Raw genomic sequence first — 20,967 nt, 5'->3', positions numbered from 1 at the left:
GTCCCCAAGTGGCTGCCTATGTTGCCACGTGCAGTGGGACGTAAGTATATATATATGAATAAGTGCGATATATATATGATCGTGATAATGAAACAATTATTGTTTTCATGGTATAAAGTGTAATTTCACGAATTTTCGAATGAATGCCAGCAAGAAAATAGGTATATAATCGATTTTTTTGCCGCTACTGTACATCTACCTAAATTGGTTAAGGCGTTCAAAAATTATGGAATAATGGAAAATCGGGCAGTCGTGTAAACAGAAAGTAATTTTTGTAATTTAATATACTTTTTGTGATTATCAAAACTATCTCGTTTCCTGGGTCTACGATTACGTAGTAACTATTTATTAATCTGTGCTACGATGCAATCAAAATCTCGTTTGCATCGCATCGTGGCATTTCGGCGTGGAGGGTATTGGTGTTCATTTTTAAATATTTAAAATAAAACAAATTGTGCCATCATAAAAACCATCGATGTATTTACATTTTATACATATTTACATGAAATCATTCGACTTTGCAGTTTAAATGTATATACAACCGCTCGTTATATCCACGAACTAACAATTTCAACGAACCAAATTATTTTAAGATATGTTAACATTAGACTAGAATGAAACATGACTAACACAATAATAATATACAGGACAACATTAATAGACATAAAACTTTGGTTAAGTACATTTACTTTTAAAGTACCTTGCTCGCGATTAAAGAATTATTTTAGGAAAACAGGCCATGCACGCAAAATAAGACAAAACGTGTTATTAAATAGTCTGAAAAAATAAGACATATTTAATTGGAGTATAAAAATTTATTAAACGAAATGGATTTAAACATATCTCGTTTCATACAAACTCAGTCAAAATAGCAACGAGCGAAGGATAATTAGGTCCCTAAGAAAACACAATAAATCAGTGGTCCGATTTGTAAGTAAGTACACCTACATAGATTATGATAAATAATTTTAATATTACATAAGTCAACAATAATTGATAAGGTGTTTTAGTACTAGTAGTAAGTAGTAGTAGTAAGTTGAAATTTAATTTCAGTTCATATACTGCTACTGAGTAATGTCATGTATCGTGAAATATGTATACAGTGTGGAAAATGGAGGGAAAGTGGCTTAAAACCTTAAGGTAGCTCATTTTACTTAAAGGAAACATTCTTTTATTTTTTTTAATTCGCTTGTATCGACTGGGAGTCGAACCGACTTAAAATAAAAATAGAAACTTTTGTTATTTTATTCCACATTTGAAACAGTTCATATTGTTAATGTTAAAATTTCTCCAAGAAACACGAGGTCTTAAACTCGTCTGTCGTACAAAATATCCATAAAATTGCATATTAAATTTTTATTTTTAGTCGGTTCGATTCCCGGACGAGGGAAGCGAATTAACAAAAACCTTTGAATGCAATTCTGTCTCTCTATAAAAATTAAAGAATGTAGCCTTTAAGTAAACTGAGTTAACTTAAGGTTTTGAGGCACTTTCCCTTTAGGGCCCTTTAATTTTTTCCACCCTGTTTAAAGACTTTAAAGCGATGAAAGTGAAAGGTTAACAAACCGCAATAATTAAAAAATATTCTCATTCAACAAAATAGAGACAAAGTGTGTCGATGGTTATTTTTTATGTACTTAAAAACAATGAAAACGGGTAACTTTCAATGTAAATTCCTTACAAACTCGTTTTCGTTGCTCTCAAGTGTAGATTACATCGTTTCAATTAAGCGGGTGTGGTTTTACCTATTTGAATGTTATTTGAATCTTCTTTCAAAAATATATGAAACACTTTTTTTTAAGCATTTTCGTGTGTCGATAAATACAGATTCATATTTTTCAGTAACTAAGTGCGCCTTTTACTATTCTCAACGTAATCGGCGTATATATAATTTACTTAGTCGGCATGAAATAAACTGGTCCATCAAAAGGCTTAAAATAATCTAGCACAGTTTAATAAAACGTAGAGTAGCTGAGATAAACAAATGCACTCATTTACATACAAATGTCTACAGCAATTAACTCTGAATATTAAACGACGTAATTGAATACTCGAAGCGTGTAAATAATTCATATAATATATCTGCATACTAGCTCTCTCATATAATGAAAATCTACACACCAATACATAGATTAGATAAATAATAATTTTGCGATGTGTGTTAGTAAAAAGTGGTAGGCATCATTGTTTGGTTTATTTTATCGGAAACTTCTGGAACTATATACCCATTATGAATTATGAATATAATAAGATGATTCTTTTTTACCATTTATAGCCGTACAAAACGGCTGTGGTTTAATCTTTTAAACCGATTGCTTTATATATCGCCACGGTATAAAATACACAAATTCAAATTTACAAATAGCCCCAGTATTTTCAACAAACACTATGCAATGATACCTAAAGGATTATATAAGTTGAAACTGTGTAAATTCTAATAGACAATATCAGTATGCTCTTTTATATAATACTTTTTATACTCTTTGAAACAAAGATAAAAAAATGTCAGCAGACGTTTGGAACATCAACCAAAAGTGGATTTACAATGATGATACTAATAGATAGTCGTAGATAATTGCCCTCAAAATTTAGAGTTGTACAACCAGATTTGACATGGCCTAAATGTTATAACAGTAAACATAACTCTGAACTGTCAGGGATTAGGTACCGTTGAGTGAATCTGACAATTTTAAATTTAAAAAATATAACTTAAAAGGATGGTTTTACCGCAATTTTAGAAACAGGTAACTATTTGAATATACGATACTACTAGCGACCCGCCCCGGCTTCGCACGGGTTACACAAAACCTTAACAAATTATACACCTAAACCTTCCTCTATCAATTGGTGAAAACTGCATGAAAATCCGTTCAGTAGTTTTTGAGTTTATCGCGAACATACATACACACAGTCAGACGCGGCGGGGGATTGTTTTATAAGATATAGAGATTTCTTTATACATGTTTCTAAAGGCACTGACGAGAGAATATCCATTTGCACCGATTTTAGAGCCATAAAGCAAGCCAGAATAGTCTATGCTGGCGCCTACCTTACCAACTTGACAAATTGTCACCTGACTATATATGACTATTTGTTAGCGTGCAATAATGGACTGTTGTTGCCCACAATTACATTACAGTACATTATATTTTAAAAACATCTCTTTCTGACTAAAATTGTATTGACAAGTGTCACAATTGGAAAAGTGACAAAATTTCCAATTGCTTCCTACTAATTACTTCAGCAAAACAATATTTAAAAAAATAAATTAGGTAGTCTATGTATTTCAGTACTCCATTATCCTACCAAACAGCTACGGAAATTCAAAATTGACTTTCGCATCGTTAACAATAATAAAACTTTTATTTTAATAAAATATCAATACATTTATAAACTCCTTGAACTTGACTAACACTATAAATTGACTACAACTCTTTGGCCATGTCAAAGTGGTCTGTATATTTTTTTATATAATTCCTAAGCTATGTACACTGTAATCACGTATTCAAACCTTTACACATCAGTCTGTAGTTTAATCTCTGTTACAAACATGCCGGATGATCCTCTGCAAGATGCACATAATAATTATAAAACTGTGGATTAAAAAAGATGTTGCAATAATTTTAATGACGAATTTGCCTAATATAGAAGCCAAAATAAAGCGGAAAAGGGTAACGGGCGTGTAAAATTGAATTGGAATTGGCAGGAAAAAATCCTGTCGGACCTCAAGATTGCCAGCCTTCAATTTCTACCCTTGAACCAACGTAACACTTATTGACACTAAGAACAAATTAAATTATTTTCTATGAAAATATTTTAATTTGTATTTTTTCAAGTAGACACACTACTATTTAAACTATAAACTGAAATAAATGTCATATACTTGGAAATTTCCACCCATGCCACCGTTACCGGATAGCCGAGCGGTTCTGGCACCTGTCGGGTAAACGGGGGACGCTGGTTCGATTCCAGCTCTGGACACTGGAGGCTTTGGTCATTTTTTCCTTCGTATATGACATTTATTTCAGTTTATACTTATTTACACATTTGAATTTATCCCTGTGATTAATGCGCTTTAATCGTTTATATAAAAGTTTAAAGACAATGTTATGTAACTTTAATAAGTGCAACCTTCAAAAACTGTAGTAGCTCTTAAAAAACAAACAACTTTTTATAGACAGATGTTTTCCTTAAAACAACATAAAATTTACATCTTTCTTTTATACTTTGTTCTGTCTGTAGCTTGAATGTCGAACAACTCTTTCGAATTGGTTTATACAGCTGACTTCAAAGATATGTTTACCGACTCTTGTGCGCCGTGTCACTGTTACAAGGGAAAACACGTATAAGTACCCTTGAGATAAGCTAAGGCCTCATCCGGCAAGTAGGTACACAACAGGGCTTATCCTATTTATATTGACTATTCACTATGTTGGTTCCTCCAGTAGGCCCACTTGTTTATCCGGCGCAACGGTGAGGACTGTCGCCTTCAGAGGGACCATGTCCTCGTCGAGGGTTGTCAGCTGGGAGTATTCTGCTTGCGGGAATACTGTGCGCCGCTTACGTTTCTTTATGTTAAACTGTCGAAAATAAAAACATAATAAATTTTTTCAACAGATTAAACGATTAAAATTTATAAATCACCCACTTTCTTGTAAAACCTTACTTAAAATAAAGGTAGCTGCTTTTGTAGAGTAATTTTACAAATTTTCATCTGCGATATGTCTATTATGTAAGATACATAAGAAAATAAGTACAATAATTTGCACTATTATAATAAGTAGGTACGTATAAATATTGCCGATTTATCAAACGTTAATACTTAACGTTAATTTGGTTTTAGTTATTATTCACAAATACTTAAGATTTAGGGAGCATCACTCGACTTAGACTAACAATGTGCGCCGTGATGTACAAAATAGTGGCTTGAAACTGCAAATTATTTGACTAATGTCTCGTAAAGTATCTCAGATTTAGAGTATTGTTGACAGTTATGTGTTGGTCATAATATTAATCTAACATGCACTAATGAAGAAAAATAACAAATTACCCTTATAACTATAAATACTATGACGACTACAAGAAGCGCCGCGCCGACACTCCCCACTGCCAATAAATTATGGTCCCAGATATTCGAGCGGTCCTTCGAATCGTCAACAAAAAACGAGGCTGTTATATGAGTGCGAATGTTCTCCGCAATGCGCCGTTTACCCGCCGATGAGCCGTTTAAACAGCCTCCTAGAAAAGAATTCTGGTTTACCTTTTGTATTCAAAACGCTTGGAAAACCTCTATAGGGAATAGAAATCGGTATAAGAGGAAATGTTGCGAAGCCATAGGCTAGACAACACCCGGGCACCAACTTCGTTATAAACTTGATACCTTTGTTCTTCCGCCACCGTAATCTTCAATCATCCTTTTCAATGAGTTCAATGGCGTCTTTGAAACATAATTAAATACTCAAAATCATTGTTGGATAAAGATTGAGTAGAAATCTCAAGGACTGTACATTGTTTTGTAATTTATTACCAAGAGTATTGATTGGATGGATATCTCACCTATATCTTTGTCGCAATGGCAACAATCAGTAGACACGTTGGTGCTCAAAAAAATTGAAACCATGCTTTCTGTACAACATGGCAGACATTTGTGATTTACCCTAAAACAAACAAAAACATCATTCTAAAATTTCTTTTTAAGGTTTAAAAATCTGTAACTACGGTTTGTTACGGTTTCAAAGGTCTTTTTCGAAGGTCGAAACAAAATGTAGCTTTGCCGTCTGGTAAATAATATATAAGTACATAGACTACTAACATATATTATACGTGTTAAAAAAGGAATTCATTGATAAATATAATATTTACCTATCCAAACGCAATGGGTGAGCACAGGTGACACAACTTGTAGGCCCAGGTCCGGAACAAGACCTGCAGGAGTCATGACAAGGACGGCATGTCCGCGTCCTGGGTTCGTAGTATTGGGAACTAAGGCACTCCACACATAGGCCGTTCTCCAAGGAGAAGTGTGTTGGGCAAGATGTGCAACGCTGCGGCCCCGCGCCGTGGCAATCTTGACAGTAATGGTGACATCGCCGGCAACTGTCTTGCCATGGAAAGAAGTTTTGAGGACATTCTGGCCTGCACTCGCCGGCGGCTAACCTCCATTCTGGAGGGCAAGATGCACACTGGTCTCTCCGAGGGCCTGTACATGTCTCACACGACAGGTAGCATTTTGAACAGGTTCCTTCGTCAGGGTAGTATCCAGGAGCACAGGTAGCTCTACACGTGCCGGACTGTAAACGCAAAGCACCCGCACAAGACGTACAGTTCAATCGCGACACGCAGGCAGTGCACGTGTGCGGACACCTTGAACACCGTCCGGCCGTCTGAAAATATCCCTGCCCGCATTCAGCCACGCACCTAAAACAAACAAACCCTTAGTGGCTCCTTTCTTCACAAAGAGAAAAGCCAGACTTAATAAAGTGCCCTTACCTTGATCCCTGTAATAACAGCGGGCTCGAGCAAAACAAACAGTCCCACTCATTCGAACCGCTACATTTCTCACAAGTAGAATGGCAATTTTTACATCGACCCTCCTCGTAGTACTCATCTGTAAATAAGCTTTAGTTGTAATCTGCATGTAAGACATGAAATGAAATTCCGTATTTATTTGTGATAGTAACATACTTGTATCACATTTCTCGTTGCCACCTGGAAGACATTTTCCTCCTTTAGTAAAAATCCATTTTTCTTTGCATGCCGTACATATTATGTTTGAGCACATTGAACACCCAATGGGACATCTGGAATAATATGTAAAATAAAATTAATGTCATGTTAAGGGGTGTTATGATAAAGAATCTTTATCAACATCTGATGTTGTTTTATATTAATATGCTACTTACGCTATACATTCTCTTCTCTGAACGTCTGCGTAATGTTCGGTAGGGCATTTTTCAACGCAACGGCCTTTGAATATGTAATTGCCGATCCTACATGAGACACACGCCGTCTCGCTCGGGCCGTTGCATGACTCACAAGTCCCGTGGCAAGGCAAGCAACCAAAGTCATCCTTTTGATATGTGCCTGGCGGACACGACGCCAAACAAGAACCGTTATAAAGTACATAATTATGAGCGCAAGAGGCACACATGTCTGCTTTCTCGGAGCATGTGTCACAGTGCTCCGCGCACGGGAAACAGGCGTAGGCATCAGGGTCCTCATAGTAGCCATCCGGACATTGTTGTAAGCAGACGGCTAGATCGATGACCAAAAGATGAGCTGGAGCGCAAGTCAGGCAGGAATCTTGTCCGGCACCGGCGCAAGTCTCGCACGACTCGTGGCAAGGCCAGCACACACCGCCTTGATTCACAAAACTCCGCGGCGGACAACGCGACACACATGAGTTGTCCAGCCTGTAATGTTTACACGCCACACATTGCGTGGGACCCTTGCCATAACAGCCCTGTGAATCACATTCCGGATCGCATAGCCTTTGCACTTGTTTATCATTGGCATCCGCTAAAACATTTTTTCTTTGCGCGGAAGGAATATTTTTGAGATTGGCATGTCTGTCCGAAATTCCGAGCTCGATTTCGTTGAGGAATTGCGAATATTCGGAGGCATCGTAAACGTCGTTTACGTGGTAAGCTTTCTCGTCCTGGTATGCGTTATTATTTGATGTAAAGTAGCTTTTATTTCGTAGTCTAATGGGGTTAGTGGCGGTGCCGTAAAAAATCAGCTGCCATCTTTTTAATAGCCCCGCTTGGGTCACGTGATTATTTCCAGCGTTTATTATCTGAAGGGTCCATCGTCCTTCGGCGCTCTCGCCCCAGAAATGGACACTTAAAAACGGCCAATCGTCAAAATTAGAGCTTGTGGCGTCATGCGTCCTTTCGAATAAAAGGGTCGAAGTCGTTCCCATTGGTGATGTAAGCAGTATGCGCAAATTACCTCTGGGGAAAAAGCTGAGTGAAATTTTACATTGAACGTGTTCCAAAAACCTGACCTCATTTACGGTACCGCTGCACCCATTGACATCCATATGCATTGATATCGTGTAGCCGGAAGAAGTTTCGATCGACTTGTCCTCGTTTATTTCCTGCGACTTGCAAATATGTTGAGGTGGCACGCCGGTCCATTGTTCGGCTAATGTGACCATTTGGGCGGCGTCCATTAAACCGTAGCCAAACTTGTGGCTTACTTTTCGCTTCACTCCATTTACAATCCACCCTTCTTCTTTTTCTAATGGCTGTGACCTTGAAGTTAAAACTGCTAGATGTTGGATATCTCGCCACGACAGCAAAGGATTTGCTTCTAGTGCTAATGCACATATCCCCGCAGCTAAAGGGGCAGAGGCAGACGTGCCCGTATGATCTACCGTACATAAGTGATCCGGCCTTAATTGAACATCCATATCAACAGTGGCAACACTTTTATCCCTCCCCGGAGTGCCGGAGCTGTAAGTCGAAGCCAAAGTAGAAGAGCATTCCTCTAAATACCACGGTTTATAACCGCCTTGGGTTGCGCTAGATACTGATATCGTGAAAATACTATTTGCGTATCCGTCGCAGTTACAAGAGTCGGTATGCCTTCCTCCGTTGCCTGACGCCCATATAAAGATCGACCCCTTTCCTCCCCTGCCGTTTGTCACTCCATTTATAAAGGCCCTGAAACAAAACATTTTAATGAGCTCGCCGCTAGCTATTATTTTTTATCTCACGCAATTAGTAGTCTAACCTTACCTTCTAGCTAAAGGACCAGGTCCGTCGACAGTTTTGCCGTCGTCCTCGGGCCCCCAGGATGCGCTGTATATGTCTATATGATGGGGGTTGAAGCCTAGCGCTTGGGCCTCGACTGCGTCATTAACAAGGCCGTCTAACATCCTGACGCCTCCAATGCTCGCGTTGTACGCAATACCGACGCCGCAGTACCTATTGTACGCGACCGCAGCCACCTCTCCCGCGCACCGGGTGCCATGTTTATTGTCGCCATTGTCCTGCGGCGTGGGGTCCGTGTCGTTCCCGTTTATATCGGTCGATGCGGTCCCGTCCTAAAACATCACAATAATAACAAAATATGCCTCCGTATAGTGTTAAACGTAGAATGTTACCGCGTAAAGGATAATATAGGAATATATATAGAATCGCAACTATGATTGCACGTGCGGCAGTTACACAAGAGCTTTAAATTTCGCAAAATAAGAATTTATCGTACAATAAAAGTACACTTACGTAGTTTTGCGACAAGTCTGGATGGTTGGGCTGAATGCCATCATCTAAAATGGTTATGACTACCCCTTTTCCCGTGTATCCCTTCCTCCACGCGTAGCCGACGTTCATGTCCAGACCGTCGGCCGCCCCGCCATTCTGAAATAAAACTGGATATTGGCCTAAAATCGTTGGAAGCATTCTTAGCAATTTGGAACGTTTTAACGAATAGTTTGTGCTATTTAAACTGAACGCCAAAAAAGATTAAAACAAAAGCCTCTACACAAATGGTGATAGTAATAGCGCCATTACATTAGGCCGTTACCCGGAATTGGGGCTAACAATGAACTACGTCATATGCACTCGGGTTCGAAAACTACCTATTTGGGAATAATCAAACTTAATTATTTTAGAAGTTCGGCTCTCACGTGTGTGGCTAATCAATAATTAATTTGTGGCAACAAATCAATATATTGAGTAAATATTTAATATCTATATGGACGTTATTTAGGGAAAAGGGTCCAATGCACAAAAATATGTCAATAGAATTTGAGTATAGTCAAATAAGAAAACCATTCATTTACTTATATGCCAAATTTTACAGGTACATCCTTTTCGCTAAACTACGTCCTTAAATATTATGTCAAAATTTGTTGAGGTTTAGATATTGGTATATTATAAAATAAAATAAAAAAGCCCCAACTGAATACAGAACCTCCTCCTTCTGGGTGTTTTCTGTGTTCTGAGTAAAGAAGTCGGTTAAAAATTGGAGCTTATGCAGATCGTTTAAATTTGCAAAGCTACTTCGGGAGCGGAATGCAATAAAACTAGTAAGTAAAATTGGTTTATTTACATTAATACTAACTTTTATTACTATTATTAGCCATTGGATCTCCTATTTAAATCATGTATAAAGCTCTCCTAGGCTTCATATAAATTTCCCCGTGAACGTAATTACTGGCATTTACTATTTGTTTTGTGTGATGTGTAGGTAGTACATAAATAAATATACCTAGTTTTATTACCTCGCTAACCAGAAACGCTAATGCCTCTCGGAAGTAATAGAGCAAAATGTATTTAAAACAATGCTTCATCCACAACAATAGCCTTTAAAAGAAGAGAGTCCTTAAGTATTTTTCGTTTTAAAATGTATTAATACAAAGACGAGACGCTTTCCTGGGTATTACTTATTTGAAACTACCTTACTAAAGAGTTAGTCGAGAAGGAAAATAGACATTTTCGTAGCATTTGTTCAGCCTATAAAGTTTTTGTTTTGGGATAATGTTTACCTTAAAATAGTAATTAGAGTCTCTGTTACTCATTACAGTTTTCTAAAAATGTATAAATGTTAAATGTTAAATATACGCTTCATTCTTTTAATTTAAAATGTAAAGTTCAAATAATAAAGTTACTTATATAAGTTAATATATCTACGTTTATGAAAAATAGCTCGCGTCAGCAGCTCGAACAGGCGTAGATAATTTATTAGGTATTAGAATTACGTATATAAATAGTAATAAATACTCTAGACTTCGCCCTGCTTGGACCACGTACTTACAAATTTATAATAACTCGAAGTTAATTTGGGTTGAGCCAGTAATACGAATCGATGTGAAGTTTTATCAAATGTTACTATTGAAATGTTTTTTTTTTATTGGGAACACAATGGTAGACAATAAAATTCAACAGAGAATGCAACTGTAAAATAATCAGAAAGATAGTCCATAAAACAAGCTAAAACTGTATGGTGCAGTGCTTAACCTATAGTATAGAACATCTATCTTGTCGCTTATCGTATAGAATCTAGACAATAAGCCAATTAGCTTTCACCGACCTTCCGTTTGATATTGCATTAAAATCTCCATTTATGTAAATAAACAGATATAGTTCATTAACTTAACCCCCAACACGTTTGGGATTAAGTATCGAATACTTCCAAATTGTAATGAATCATCTGAAGGGCAATTTATCTTCGGAACAAGTCACGAATATAAATCATGTAGATTTATCCGCCAGCGTTACAGGGGTGTGGGAAAGTGGTGGCGTCTTCCTTGGGGTGTACTAATAGCAAATAAAACAACTTAATAGTTGTCTTATTAACTTTTGGTGCCTAGTAAAGGACGAATTAAAGAAATCATCTGTTTGATATAAACAAGAATTCCAGGAGGCGTATTGTGATTGTATATGTAATAGTTACAATTGTGGCTTTTAAATAAACTGAGCTAACAAAGTTTTGCTTGAAGTTTCAATCTTTTAGGAAAGTTTATAAAGGCATTTCCTGATAACTGGAAGAGATCCCTAAAAGGGCTAGGTTCGCCTTTGTATTGCCTATTCTGTGCCATATTTGTGTCTTTGTGTGTTCTGTGCAACGTTTTTGTATCTATTAAACCTTGTATTTTTTTTAAAGTTCGTTGCATAAGAATATTTTCGAATATTTATTTATTGGATCGCATAGATATGAAAAGCTCTTTATTTGTTTCTGTATCTGTGTCTGAATCTATACTATAAAGGAGCCCATTGACTATCAGTCCGCCGGAAGATATCGGCCTGTCAGTTGTTCGGAACTGTCAAATGTTTGCTCTAACTGACAGGCCGATATCGTCCGGCGGACTGATAAGTCCGCCGGACGATTTTAGTGGGCCCCTTAATGTTTTTCAAACTGGAAGGGTACGATGATAGATGTCAATTCAATACAATTTTGGGACATTTGGCATTTTAGGTTATAAATTGTATGGAGATGACATCCTATTATCGTATTCTTCCAGTTTGAAAAACAACATAGGGTGCCTCAACGATCCAATTTAGTACGTCTAAGCTGTCATGCCCTGACAGTTATGTGGAGACGGTCCCAACTCAGTTCAGAACAAAAATTCAATTTAGTTATGATCGTCGTTTGACCTCTGATCTCAGAACGCGTATTAAAATAAGTACCTATATAAAAAATAATTAGGCCCTTGCCGTAAATTACCGTAGCAAAATTGATACGCAAACGCATACCAATTTATAAAAGCGACATTGGTAATTTTTTACCGACTTCAAAATCTCGAATATAGAGATGCTAATTTTGTTGGCGTCTTTGTTTTTTTTTATGTTAGTTTCCCCATTTCTTTTGGTTTCGAAGAATTTATACTTCATAGTAGATCCCTAGGATGGGATCCTGGAGGAATCCAGCCGGGCTATGATGCTTTGTCACCATTTCATTTATCATTGTATAAGTGAAAAGACGGCATATCTGATAAGTGATTTAATTCGGTATAAAGTCGCGAGGATAACGTATAAGTGACAAATGATAGCGATGAGGTTTTGAAAAATGAATTTTAAGCTCGATGACTTAAGGTGTATTTTAAAGAATAGATTGTTAAATCACATTCTACCACTTATCCATGTACAAATGACATAGACAGTTATAAATTATCCATGGTTTGAGCTTTTGAAAAATCAATTCTAAACAAGTTTACTTAAAGTGTATTTTAATGAATATTTGGCTAAATGACATCCTATCACTTATCTATGTACATGTGATATTGATAGTTAAAAATTATCCATGGTGTAAGCTTTTGAAAAATAAACTCTAATTGAGTTTATTTAAGGCGTTTATTAAAGTAAAACTTTTATACCGTCGCCTCAAATTTAACCGTCTTTAGCATGTCGCATTACAGCAGTAGTAAAATTCTACTTTAATCATATAATATATATGTAAAAATGTTCTTTTAAAATGGAAATATGCAATGTAAGAATTTTGTGCTACGGTTTGAAATTGTGTTACGATTACGACTCTATCGAATTCATTGTTTACCGATGTCCCCGAAGGCGCCTGTAAAAAACTAGGCCTACCCATTGGAGTGCCGGCTTTCGCCTGCCGTAAGGCCCCTTTCGTTTCGACGCCCTGTCTGAGGCCTAGCGCTCCGGCTCCGACCAAGTCCCCGCTGCCGCCGCTAGTCGCGACGGTGCACCGTGCACCACACATCGAGAGAGTATCGACTGCAGTATCGTGCCAGACGTTAATTGTGAATTGTTTAGTTATACGTAATTATATACTGTGGTTTGTGTTTGTTATTTGATATAAGTTTCTCATTTACTATGTTACTATTTTATGGTGTTAGATGCAATGAGTTCTCTGTCTGAGTCGTCGTGCCCCTTACTGTCTTGACTCGTCGCGAGTGTTCACATCCCGAGGTCTTAAGTCGCATATTACTCGTAAACACAAAGATGTTCCCCACCTTATGCCTCCGCAACCCGCCGGCGAGGCCTCTGTTCGCTTTAATATCACACCACCAGCTCCAGCTTCACAAACACATAGCTGTAGCCTGGACCAACTTGTTTCATTAAGGGTCAGTGCGAGTTTTTCCCCACATTCCAAATGGGGCGAGGAGTATCGCCGCTAGTAACTGATGTAGTATCATTGATAATTGCATTACAATTAATGGATTGAACGAATGGTTCGCCCTCCTATCTTTTTCCTACAGAGCCCTACGAACGCCTGTATCAGAAGAAGCAGGATTTCTTACCGCCATGCCATTTTAAATGCGTCTATCTTTCTCAAACATGCATGAATTAGGTATTTTATTTAGTAACTAGCTTTTCCATGTGACTCTGATCCTATTAGCAGATGCTTTTAGGGGTAAAAGCTATCCTATATGTTCATCTTATGAATGATACTTTTTGTTCCGCCATGTAAACAGTAATCTTCATTTAAGAGTCCCGGGCAAGCTCGGCCGAATTTCACCTTCCCATACAAGCGGAGTTTCGTTCTCATTTTAAAACTACGTGTTGGATTTTAATGAAACCTTGCATATACGATAACATGAGGTATATCTAGGTCTGTAATTAGTTTATATAGCTCTCGTAAACGTAAACGAAATAGAGCAAAAACAAGTTTTCTATAAAAAAACTTATATTCGATGTATTTTTTTTACTATGGTATCTGAAGCTACATAAACTAATTACAGCCGGGCTAGCACATGTTTGGCGCGAGAGTATCTCTTCACGACATAAAATACCCATCATATACTTAAGAGTAAGTCTCTTGTCGGTGGAGCAATTTCCATGTTTCGCGGTCCTCTGCCTTCTCTTTGACAGCCTGATACGACACGACGTTGAGTTTTTCCTTTATTTGATGCATGTACGCTCTCCTTGGTCTTCCCTCCTTCCTCTTTGCTTCAACTTTCCCTTCTATGATGTTTTTGATAAATTCGTCGTGTCGTATCAGGTGCCCAAGCATCTTTCCTCTTCTATTATCTATAGTTCTTAACAAAGTCCTCTTTTCTCCTACTATACGTAAAACCTCTTCGTTGGTTTTTTTTTCAGTCCAACTGATCTTAGCCATTCGACGCCAGCACCACATCTTAAAAGCCTCCAGCCTCTTCCTATCACGTTGCCTCATTGTCCACGTTTCGCTTCCGTACAGTGCAATGCTCCAGATGTACACTTTTATGAGCCTTTTGCGTATATTGTCTGATATCCGGGCTTTAAATAGGCACTTCTTTGCGTTAAAAGCTTTTTTAGCCATCGCTATTCTAGTAGTATATCTTGTGTACATCTGGAATCACTAGTAATTATGCTGCCTAAATATTTAAACGATTTTACCTGTTCTATTGGACTATTATTTAAGTTGATTGGTTTTTGTCTTTGCAGGTTATTGGAGGTATGTTTTGAAGCTACAAGTATTTTAGTTTTCTTAATGTTGATTTTCAGTCCGAACTCGTCAAAAACTGTATTCATTTCAGATAGTAATTCTTCTAGCTGCCCAGGCGTATGTGCCAGTGCAGCGATGTCGTCAGCAAATCGGATAAACTGTATGTTCTTTCCATTAAATGTAACTCCTCCTTTTCCAGACTCTACAAGTTTCCTGATGGCACACTCTATAAAAATGTTGAATAAAATACCCGACCCCCTTTAATTCATACAGAAAGACGGGTAGTCTATCTCGCGGCGAGATACTGTCGCGTCAATCATTAGGTAAGGGAAATTAGCTAAAATTACGGCATAATTAATGGAAGACTTTTTTAAATTGGGATATGTACGTTATGGACCGAAGTAATTTTTCATCAACCCTCCCCATCCCTCCCCCCTCTGCGTCACCCCCCCACCGGGCCCGGGCCCGTAACCCGGTTTTTCTCAATTTTTAAGGAAACCGTTCAAGATACAGAAAAAGTGTGTAGGAACGAAGTGATCCTTAATAAATTTGCTATTAAACTCTTATACACACCACAGTGCTATCACTTATAGTTTTTGTGCAATCTGTCACCAAAGATGCAAATTTTTTAGCATTTAACGTTTTTTTCTTTTTTAAGATAACTTTTCTCAAAAAATACTCACGATATCGCCCAATTTTGTTTTATTTAAGTAAATAGTTAATATGTTATTTAAAACGAAGTATTATTTATTATTAAACTCCTTCATTTGACGATTTTATGCCATTTTGAAAATACATCCTCGTCAAACATATTCAAAGTCAGCGAATATCCTTATTAACCACTTGTCTGTATGAAACGGACCCTAACCGAAATTCATACCTAAAGCACAACCCGAGGGTGAACCCACGATTTTCGACCACCACATACATATGAAAAGTAATGAGCGAAAGAGATATAGATAGTTGGATTTTGCTGTTAGAACACTTTACGAATGGGAAACGTAAACATTTCAAAAGTTCCCTACGTGTGTTCCGTGGTTACTTTTTAGGTTTCCGTACCCAAAGTGTAAAAACGGGACTATTACTAAGAATCTACTGTCCGTCTGTCTGTCACCAGGCTGTATCTCATAAACCATGATGACAACACGTGCGCTTGTTTTTTAAGAAATTCAGCACCTGAATAGATATTCAGGTCAATTTGGTATAAATTCAGATATTCTTTGTCAAATAAACTGGTCGGAATGTCTATCCTACCTATTCATAAACTTTGTCTTAAACTGAAACTGAAAAGTTCAGACTCAAGGTTTGTCAGAGAGCAATGGAACGCAGCATGCTGGATGTTCGTAGAACCGACCAACCGAGCATATTACATATAAACACCGCACTGCGATCCAAAACCGGTATTGTGGATGTGGGCATGAAGGTCGCAAAGCTATAAGTGGGCTAAATGGGGCTGGGCAGGGCACGTTGGCCGAATTAACGAACTAGCCACATACTGGATCCCACAGGATGGACCTCGGAGCAGAGGAAGACCAAAATAGAGATGGCAGGACACTTATTTAGAAAAGAAGTGGGAGTGTGCATTGGACAATTTGGATAGGACTAAATAGCGGTGAGAGGGAAGGCCTTTGCCGAGCAGTGGAACACTCTTATATATGTATAGGCTAGTAAAAAAACACACAAAATAGGTGACATAGACAATAAAACAATTCCGATTGGTCTAAATTAATTCCGTGACCATAAGTGCTGAATATCTGAAAAAAAGGCATAGAGCATGTCGGGCCATGCTCATTGTAGGGCTCCGTAGTTACCCGTCCGTCACAATAGGCTGCCTTGAATGGAGCCTATTAGTAAGTAACAACATAACATAACAGGCAAAAGGGAGTAGGTGCATACCTTCGCAACGCTTTGTACATAGGTACGTCTTTTTACTAAGAAGGGAAGTTTTAGCGATAAGTCAAAAACGACTTTTCATTGAATGTCTTTCTACAGCTCTACATTCACGATATTTTTTTTTGTTTTGAACCCATGGTTCAAATGATACATAAGATATTTAACTCCAAAAACTGGTATATTTCACAATTTATATTCCACAAGTCTTTTTCGCTGATCTTAGCAGAACAAACGAAGATGTACTATCCTCACAAAAAGACCTTAAACCAAACTTCACGGTAGAATATGATGGAACTTGCATTAATTCTAACTTAAGATCACATCAATGTACCATATTCTGACAAATAAATACTTTTCATTTCATTTCATTTCAAATCCCCTTCTAGTATTCAAGTCCATGTGTTTCCACTTATCGTGCCCAGTGAGCACTACGATAAATTAATCAAAGGCTAGCCGTCAAAAATCGACTATATGTCTAATTATCCAACAATCGTAGCCATTTACCGGCTATTGCTGTCAAAGTGGACAAAAGTGTATAAAAATGTATAAATCTGGACAAGTGTCATATATATCATTTAACTTATCCACTTATCATCAAATTTTAAGGTGGAAATTTAGACAAATGACATATTATCCAACGACCATGTTATGCAGTATATCATTTACCGGCTATCGTTGTCAAAAGTGGATAAGACGTCAAAACTGGATAAAATGTCAGTTTTATCATCATTTATACAGCTATATCATTTATACAGTCGAGCATCATAGCCCGGCAGGGGACTCTTAACAATAGGTAAATTAAACACACATGTAATCCCTCCCAGGACCCATTGTGTATAAAAGTCCATAAAATACGTACCAAATACCACTGCTCCTTGAACAGCGGATCTGGAAAGGACGGAGTGGACTGCCGCATGACGTGTCGCGGTTGGAGGTCCCTCTTTGATCGGCTCAACTCCCGTTGCTGCATCACCCATCTCACCTGAGGACAACACCGTAGTTAGAGCAAACGGATGAAAAACGTTCGGGAAAACAGCTAGGCGTCTTTCCGGTGGACATTTAAAGGGTTTTAGTAAGGCTTTCATCATGTGTAGATATGAAGAAGTAGAATGTTTTAAACAGATCTATTAGATGTCTATAAGGGTCTAGCAAGATATTTAGGCTTTAAAGTCCATTTATTTTATGCTGTCCACAGAAAAGATGCATAACCTAAACTCATACTAAAAAAGTTTTTTACCCCCTTGATTTAGAATGACAAAGCCAAGTAACTATACGATAATTTATTTCATAAAACATGTGATGACGAGTGAAACGATTGATATTACGAGTATAAATATGTCAAAAATGTTTCGCTTGTGGTGTATGGTTACATAACCATTAAATTTTTCATTAGAATAATAAATTAAGAATAAATATAATAAACTGGATAATTTACAATACAATGTCAAAATATTAATAGTTTGATTTCACAATAACACTTAAAAATTAAAAACTTATACTTAAATAAAAAAATTGGCCTAAATCGTAGTCGCTCGGTAGGGTGCCCAGAAGGCTGGCTGCATTGCCCCGCTGGATGGCAATGCTGATCCGTTAGGCAAAATATAACACCCTTCCGACGTAATGATTACACAAACACAGTAGGTAGGTACGTAGGTTGGAGCGTATAAAACCTTCCTTTTATGAATTTAAGTATGAATTCAATATATTTCCCTTGAGACTGTCACCTACGTATGTAGTATACAATAATACATCTACATACGTATCGTTACATCTTAATTTCATTTAGAATAAATTCATTGCGGATTCCAAGACATAGATTTCCTTGGGGAGCGCCTAGGGAATTTCTGAAACTTTTATAAAAAAGACTTATTCGTGTTACAGACGTGTCGTAGTTATTAGATTAGCGGTGGTAAAATGTTATTTATTCCATAAATAATAGACTGTACGCTCAATACGAGTATAAGTATATACTTAGGAAATTGTGACAAAGGTAGTTAGGCATATGAAATAATAAAATACCGAATATATCAAGTTAAGATAAACATAGGATAGAATTAATAACTTTTAGTCTTCCCTTAAATTAGAAGACATTTAGAACACATCAACAGTATTTAAGCAGGGTTTTATCTTATCTGCAACGTTCATAACATAACACCTAACGGATTTCGCATCTTTACAGTCCTAACTGACGTGACAATTATGACAACGCGGCTTCGCACAAGTAGGTAAACACTCTACAGATTGAGAGTCACTGCTATCTTTTTGTAATAATAATAGTTGCTTTCAGTGGCTGCTAACAGCCACTGGGTAGAAAGCGGCGCACACCTCTCGACACCCCTGAGCCGCTCACACCGGTGTTGCTCCTGGTCGTCTTCACGACGGCAGTTTCAGGGGCCCATCTAGTCAGCGGCAAGTCACCACCTGCCTCGATAACGTGTTTTAACATTGTTATGGCAGGTGTCCGGAGTTCTTTACAATAGCCCAGTCTCATTGTCCACACAAACTTCAATCCATAGACCGGTATACTGTTCACTTTTTCTGCAATAGTCCCAATGCCTGCTGCGACCGGTTCATGGGTGTCTATTGTTGCGCCTGTGAACGGGTTCCAGCAGGCGTTCTACATGACATTAAAGCTCTCCAAGGGGCCTCTACGTGTTGGATCTATATCCCCACGCAAGCCTATCAAAAGACCGGGATTTATAGGCCCGTGATATCGAAGGAGATACAAATAATAATAGTTGCTTTCACTAATGCAGTTATAAACTCGTAAAAAAAAACACAAAAGTCCAGAATAAGGTCCGCTTACGCTTGCTTTCTCGCACACTGTTTTGGAGCGTCCTTAAAATTTTATTTCAATAAAATTAAAATGTTGAACCCTTGGGTCAAAAAAGTCAAAATCAAGATTGCTTATTGAATACCTAATTCACTAGACTTATACCTAATTCAATTTAGAAGACCCATTTTTTCTAGACAACTTTTTGCTAACAAATTACCTACTACAAGTTCAACTATGTAAATGAAGGCGTAATGGATTTTTATAACTAACTCTGTCTGCGACAGCATTATTTATATGGCTCGAATAACTCATACTAACGATATTATTATTATTTAAGACTTATTGAATGTTGATGAGTTGCGTCAAGTGAGTTTTAGTAACCCTTCAAATGTAAGTATAGTAAATGTATTCTACCTACTCATATTGTATATGCTTTTTATTTTTCTATATTTTAATGGTTTTTGTATGTATCTTTGAGGTTTTTAAATATCGTTTGAAACTGATTTTATAATTTGAATAATGGGCCTCTATAACTATATATCTATAACCCGTAACTTCTGTTGACAGTTTTCGCAAATAATAAAATGGATATATCATGTCATTCATCCTAGAGAGATTATTTTTAAATATACACTGTATGCCTAAACCTATCAAATAATACGCTGACAAATTTGAATGGCGTATTCCTGAATACTTTTAGAGACGGCAATTTTAAAATATGGTAGGTTCAGCTTTTAAAAATAAGTAACGGATGTGTGTCAACTTGTGAAGTGAATATTTTTGCAGTTGCGTTCCTCAGTGAATAATATAGATATGTACTACCGGAATAGAAATTTACCTATTTTAACTCGTTAAGATTCTGTTGTTTTGGACAGAAAGAGATTTCTGAATGAGAACTAAACCGAATAAAGGCTGAATTAGGGTCCCAACTCCAAGTGTACACGTCGTTTGTAATGTATAGAGTTATATGTCAGCTGTCACATAACTACCGTAGCATACCTTTAACGTACGGCACTTGTGAGGGACCGAAACGCCACAAGCGATGTGGCAGATATCAAGATATTCGTATGAACTATTTCATATATTGAAAGCAACATTGTGCACAAAAATATCCTTGTAACCGTCAAAAGGGTGATTGTTAACTGCGTGTTTTTTTTATCATTACGTTGTCAAAAGCAAAAAGTCAGCCTTCATTGTTCATAAATAGTACCCAGAGTACCACATGACGTTATGAGTAAAACACATAAACGCAAAATTATTCTTGCATTTATAAAATCGTCATCAATTAATGTCCTTAAGGTCAAAACGTAATCAAGAAAATACAAACTGAAATATGAAATGTTAATCTGAACACATCACTGCTACATACAGCATAGGTCTTTCATGCAAGCAAGATTTCAAATTCAAAAGCAAAACAATTGCTCCTGTAACTTATATCCGCCATACACGTACGGATA

At 37.3% G+C, this 20,967-nt stretch overlaps 1 protein-coding gene across 1 annotated transcript in view; it reads right to left on the bottom strand.

Moving 5' to 3' along the window:
- Positions 1–452: 452 nt before the first annotated feature.
- LOC134749005 (furin-like protease 2) overlaps positions 453–20,967 on the bottom strand; it is a 37,824-nt gene continuing 17,309 nt past the window's right edge. The window contains exons 3-12 of the mRNA XM_063683893.1: positions 17,594–17,716; positions 9,231–9,365; positions 8,742–9,049; positions 6,903–8,666; positions 6,685–6,800; positions 6,490–6,607; positions 5,863–6,417; positions 5,557–5,657; positions 5,051–5,238; positions 453–4,580 (exon numbers count right to left, since the gene is read on the bottom strand). Coding sequence (XP_063539963.1) covers positions 4,428–4,580; positions 5,051–5,238; positions 5,557–5,657; positions 5,863–6,417; positions 6,490–6,607; positions 6,685–6,800; positions 6,903–8,666; positions 8,742–9,049; positions 9,231–9,365; positions 17,594–17,716 — 3,561 coding nt within the window. The 3' untranslated portion in view covers positions 453–4,427. The remainder of the gene's footprint in view (positions 4,581–5,050; positions 5,239–5,556; positions 5,658–5,862; positions 6,418–6,489; positions 6,608–6,684; positions 6,801–6,902; positions 8,667–8,741; positions 9,050–9,230; positions 9,366–17,593; positions 17,717–20,967) is intronic.

This window comes from Cydia strobilella, chromosome 17 (genome assembly GCF_947568885.1).
Source record: "Cydia strobilella chromosome 17, ilCydStro3.1, whole genome shotgun sequence".
NCBI lineage: Eukaryota > Metazoa > Arthropoda > Insecta > Lepidoptera > Tortricidae > Cydia > Cydia strobilella.
This window is presented reverse-complemented; position numbering and strand designations above follow the sequence as displayed.